The sequence below is a fragment of the Salarias fasciatus genome, chromosome 22, assembly GCF_902148845.1.
Source record: "Salarias fasciatus chromosome 22, fSalaFa1.1, whole genome shotgun sequence".
Classification (NCBI taxonomy): Eukaryota; Metazoa; Chordata; class Actinopteri; order Blenniiformes; family Blenniidae; genus Salarias; species Salarias fasciatus.
This window is the reverse complement of record NC_043765.1, coordinates 15,915,520-15,920,550: the sequence shown is the minus strand read 5'-3', so window position 1 is coordinate 15,920,550 and position 5,031 is coordinate 15,915,520. Positions and strand designations below refer to the sequence as shown.

At 39.4% G+C, this 5,031-nt stretch overlaps 1 protein-coding gene across 1 annotated transcript; it reads right to left on the bottom strand.

Annotated features, from left to right (window-relative positions):
• Nucleotides 1-4,398: 4,398 nt before the first annotated feature.
• On the bottom strand, nt 4,399-4,970 carry LOC115409801 (galactose-specific lectin nattectin-like). Its single transcript, XM_030121076.1, has one exon. The coding sequence runs from the start codon at nt 4,903-4,905 to the stop codon at nt 4,399-4,401; it is 507 nt and encodes a 168-aa protein (XP_029976936.1). The 5' UTR covers nt 4,906-4,970.
• Nucleotides 4,971-5,031: the final 61 nt, after the last annotated feature.

Sequence of the window (5,031 nt, the reverse complement as noted above, 5' to 3'; positions counted from 1 at the left end):
TGCTGCTTACATTAATTAAAGACAATTTATAGAAGTCTAAATAAAATTTTTGGCTAAACGTCCTCTGTCTGTATTTAATCTCCCTTTAGCTGATATTATTTTCTAGGCTGTTGGCATCACATCACTGATTAAATAAATAATCTGCTAAACTTTAGAGTTTATTTACATGTCAGTCGCGGTTCTTCAGGTCCTGCTGGTTCCCACATCAGCTCCTCTCGTGGCGCCGGCGCATCAAAAGTAACTCTATCGGCCACAACAATATGGTGTAAAACAGCACAGGACAAAATAAAGTCCCACATCTTTTCAGGGCTGAACTGCAGCGTTTCCCCCGCTGGATCTGAAGCTGCTCTGCAGCAGCTGTGTCTTCTCTCACTGTTAAAACTGCGCTCCTCTCCAGCAGGATGGACCAGCGGAGTTATCCAAAGTTAATAATCCTTTATTAATCCCACAAGGGGGGATATTATTAGATATTCTGTAAGGGCTTTATTATTATTATTATTATTATTATTATTGTTATTATTTTACTTTTTAACCTGTACTGAATGTGTGCTGCTTCTGCTTTATGGCGTGTTTGAGGTTTGGTTTAAAATTATTTCCCTGGATGAATAAACTGTAAGTTGTCCACAAACCGCAGACAGACAGTACCCGATTCTAACATAGATAATTAATTAATAGTTAAGTTACACAGCATGATGCGACGACTGACACCCTCGTTTTAATGCTCGCTAGCCCCTTAATCACTCACCTCAACCTCGTAAATGTTGTTTTGCATTGAAGCCTGTACTTTCCATTTCAGACTTCCACCTGTCACCACAGAAACAATTACAACTCGGTTTGAGTTGTAAGGATTTAAACCCCTCTTCTCTGACTTTGGAAAGTCAGCAAAATTCACTGTTACCATGAAAAAAGTGACCGGTTCTTTGGCAACAGCCATTGTGTTTACATTGCGCGCTAGAAGCCTTGGACCCGGAAGTGACTTGTGACGTCACACTAGCCATTCCCATAGCCTTGTCGAGCCCGCACACCTAGTGAATCACAACTAAACTATTACAATGTTTTATGGTGAATATAAACTTTGAGAATATATCAGAACTGGTCGGCATGAGAATGCCGACATGTCAGTGGTAGCATCTTGTTGGGTTTCATCTGGGGGTCTGAAGCCCTGTTCACATGGGAGTATTAGGGACCTCTGATGAATTATGGAGGACGTCTGTGATTTTAGTCCGGTCCGAATGCACCATGTTGGTAATTTCAGAATGGACACGTCCATCTAGGATCATATCTGGCTGTAATGTCTGTAAATTCCAGTAAAACACAGAGTACTCTTCTGCTAATGCAATGAAAGAAGCATTAGTATTTTTTAGTATTAACCCCCCCCCCCCCCCCCCCCCCACATTTAAAACAAGAAACCCAAAAAATAAAACACAATAATAAGTTGTTAGGTTGATGGTTTCTAGTATTATATCATGTTCCAAATGTCACTGTCATTACCCCTTTGTGACAGTAGGTGTCACTCAAGTACCATGGATCAGTAAGGAAAACCGCTTGTGAAGCGCACCATCCAGGAAGTGGCAGAATTAAAATGGCGCTTTCAGCGGTCACACACGCATAACCAATGACGTGTAATTCTATACGTCATTGCGCATAACGGTGTCCTGTTTTACTGCTCCACAGGTACGTTGACCATGATGTTTTATCACTGTCATTTCTACTTCTCTTTTCTTAAGGAGTCCGTAGCACTGATGGGTTTGGATGACTTTTATTACACCAAAGATAAACCACCGTCGAACTAAAAGACAACATAAATTACAATGAGTAAATAAACAAGATACACACAGAATATGACAGAAATCTTAATAACTTGATGATGGAAACATAATAACAACATACCTCGCTGATTGACCATAAACTTAAAAGTAGAAATGAAGTCTCTCACAAAAAAAAATATACTTTTATCAAATGAGCCGGCCTTGTGCACGATGCTCGGCGTATGGGCGTGCATCTTCAAAAAACACACCGGCGGAACACAGCCTGGAAACAAAGGTTCCTACCAGACCTGATTTTCAAAATAAATCAAACAGATAGCAAACAAAAATTATGGCAGTAAAAATCACTTAACCTCAAACTCACAAGTTTGTTATAGTCTTGTGGTACTGTTGATGTCGCTGGTGTACAGAATGATTGTTGAATTGCAGAGTTTGAGCATGATTCGTGTTTTTCCCATATTAGCTGTTAGCTTCAAGTGACCACGATGTGGCAACATGTGGGGATCTTTGAATGTTTAATGAGTGCTGTGAACTAAACTATATACAAATTAACTCTAAAAGAACTTTGGGGAATGCATAAGCACCTGTTTCATTTGTTTTGAGTTGGATGTAAAATGTAAAGTAGTGTTATTTTTGTGTTACTGTAGTATATGAAGGCAGCCGCCTCATGATATTACACTGATGAGATGTTCTTATTTCTGTTTGATTTCTGGTAAGAAGATGAGTTTTGATGTTAACCTGTTAATTGCAAATGGAGTGTCTATGTTATGTTGAATATGTTTGATGTGTTTTGATGGATTTGAATTTGAATTTGTTGAAATGTGTTTTTATAATGGAAGTGCAGAATTAAAATGGCGCTTTCAGCGGTCACACACGCATAACGGTGTCCTGTTTTACTGCTCCACAGTTCTTCAATGATTGTGAGGCAAAAACGCTACCGGCCCAGGCACCCCTAGGCTGGAGGCCGGTAACAATGGCAGTGCTGCATCAATGATGAAGAAACCTTCTGAAGAAATGACCAAACTCAAGGAACAACTGCTGAAGGTAGGGGGCTATAGTTTTTATTTCAATTTACTGCCACAAAACAAAAATAAAACACAATTCAAACAAAATCAGAGGAGTGGATTGAAAGAAATGTGAATAAGAAGAATTCAATCTGAGAAATTTTGAACACTGGAACAATTTGAAGGGCAAAAGGTGGAACAATGAAATATTCAAAAACATCACTCCTCATCTGTTTCGTCTTCTCTTGGCTCTTTAATAGGCAATATGTGCTCAGAGTATTTGCACAACTCAACCAAGACAACAATGAAAACAATTCATATTTATGTTTTTTAATGGCTGATGAACTTTGACACATGAAGGAAAGTTGTCAAGTTTGAGTTTTTCCATCTTTGTCGTAGGATCAAACATCTTATCAGTGCACTTGATCAGACTGTAAATAATAAAATAAAATTTGTAAACTTGTCAAGCCAACTATTTTAAACACATAATATGATCTGCTATACCAGGACGTCTGACACGGTCAGTAGGTTTAGTGTTAGAAACACTGGCATAGATCTCTGATGTCTGTGAGGAACATGACTTTTATGGAGTTATGAGATTAACTTTGAGTGATTTGATTAACAGGCAGGGATGTGGTGAAAGTTGAATCAACAAACAAAAATACAGAATATCCCATTTGGCTGGCGTCTCTCAAGCATGAGGAAAATGTAAATTTGTCAAGGAAGTTATCAAAATGCACAAGGACACCTGAGATCTGAGAAAAGTTTGTTTGTTTAACTCAGTTTGGCTGCAGTGCAACAGGATCCATCCAGTTTCCATAGTGCTCTGGAGCTGATCCAATCTCTCAACTGGCCAAGACAGAACACACACACACACATACAGAGCCAATTTAAAGTCAGGCATGCCATGGGACAGCATACATAATATGCAGAAGGACCCTCCAACCACACCAGGATTTGAACCCAGACACCACCTTCTTATGAGGTAAGAGTGGTAACCACTACATCACTGTGCAGTTCTTCAGTAAATGTTCTATAATCATAAACTGTGGTTGCTTTCTCTTTCAAAAATGTCTTTACATTTGTTGTTGTCCTCCTTAAATCGATCAGCACTGATTGATGCAATTATGAGTAAGATTTTTCAACAACTGTTGCACAAATTTCACAGAGATTTCTGTTTTTAGAGACTCCTACCTGTTCCTGTTATATTCATGTTCCTGAATTGTTCCCCGTTTCAATAATTTGTTTGCAAAATTATCCTCCAGCTGTTCTGAACTGAAAATGGTATTTTGCTCAAACCAGTCAGTAAGTTACATTTAATTTAGAAAACTCAATACTTTTTCGATGTAAAATACTGATTTTGTGTTTTGACTGTGCATGAGGACACACCTTGAGTATGTCATTAGTCCATCACAGGAAAAACACAAACAAAGATAGAGAATCACACACATTCCACATTCAATTTTTATTTCATTGTTGAAAGTGGTTCATATCTTGTCAAATAAAAAGCAATCTTCTGAGGTCAAATGTTGAAAATATACATTTTGAGGTAATTTAAATGTATGGATATTAGTGAAAGACCGGCACAAAATTTTGTTGGGTGAATTAATTCTTGCAAAATTATACAGTCAAGACAGAGAGCTATTCTCTGACATAATGTCAAATGATGCACAAACAAAATGCAGGACTGTGGAACATCTGCCATCATTCCATCGGAACTGTTCACCGCTGTTGGTATAGCCACAGTGTTCGGTTTGTCCGGCATTATCAGGCTGTCCAATGTCCCAAATGGAAAAGTCGAACCTGGATCCATCAGACCACATCCAAGCTCCTTCTTTATGAACGTCATTGAGTCCAATCCAGGTAGGGCTCTGCTCAGGATCCAAAATTCCAATCAACCAATTGACAAAGTTATGTTCCTGCACACTGTGGATGGACACCAGGTTGGCTCCCTGAGACACACAGTAATATTCTGCATCAGCCCAGGTTTTGTCTGTGGCGAAGTACCGATAGCAGCGGTCTTTGAAGCTGTACCAGAACAGTGGACAACCGCCGCGCTGGAGCTTCATGTTTTTCTCCTCCAAGGGAGCCGCAGCACAAAGAGCGAGGAAACACAAAAAGAGGAAAAACATCATGTTGACGTTTCAAATGTCTCTGAGTGAGAAGGCCTTGATGTCTTGCTGGAGCTGTTCAGAGCCGTTTGAGGAGACTGAATCACACAGAGGAGAAAGTCTTTTATATCCCTGAGAGAGGCAGAGCTG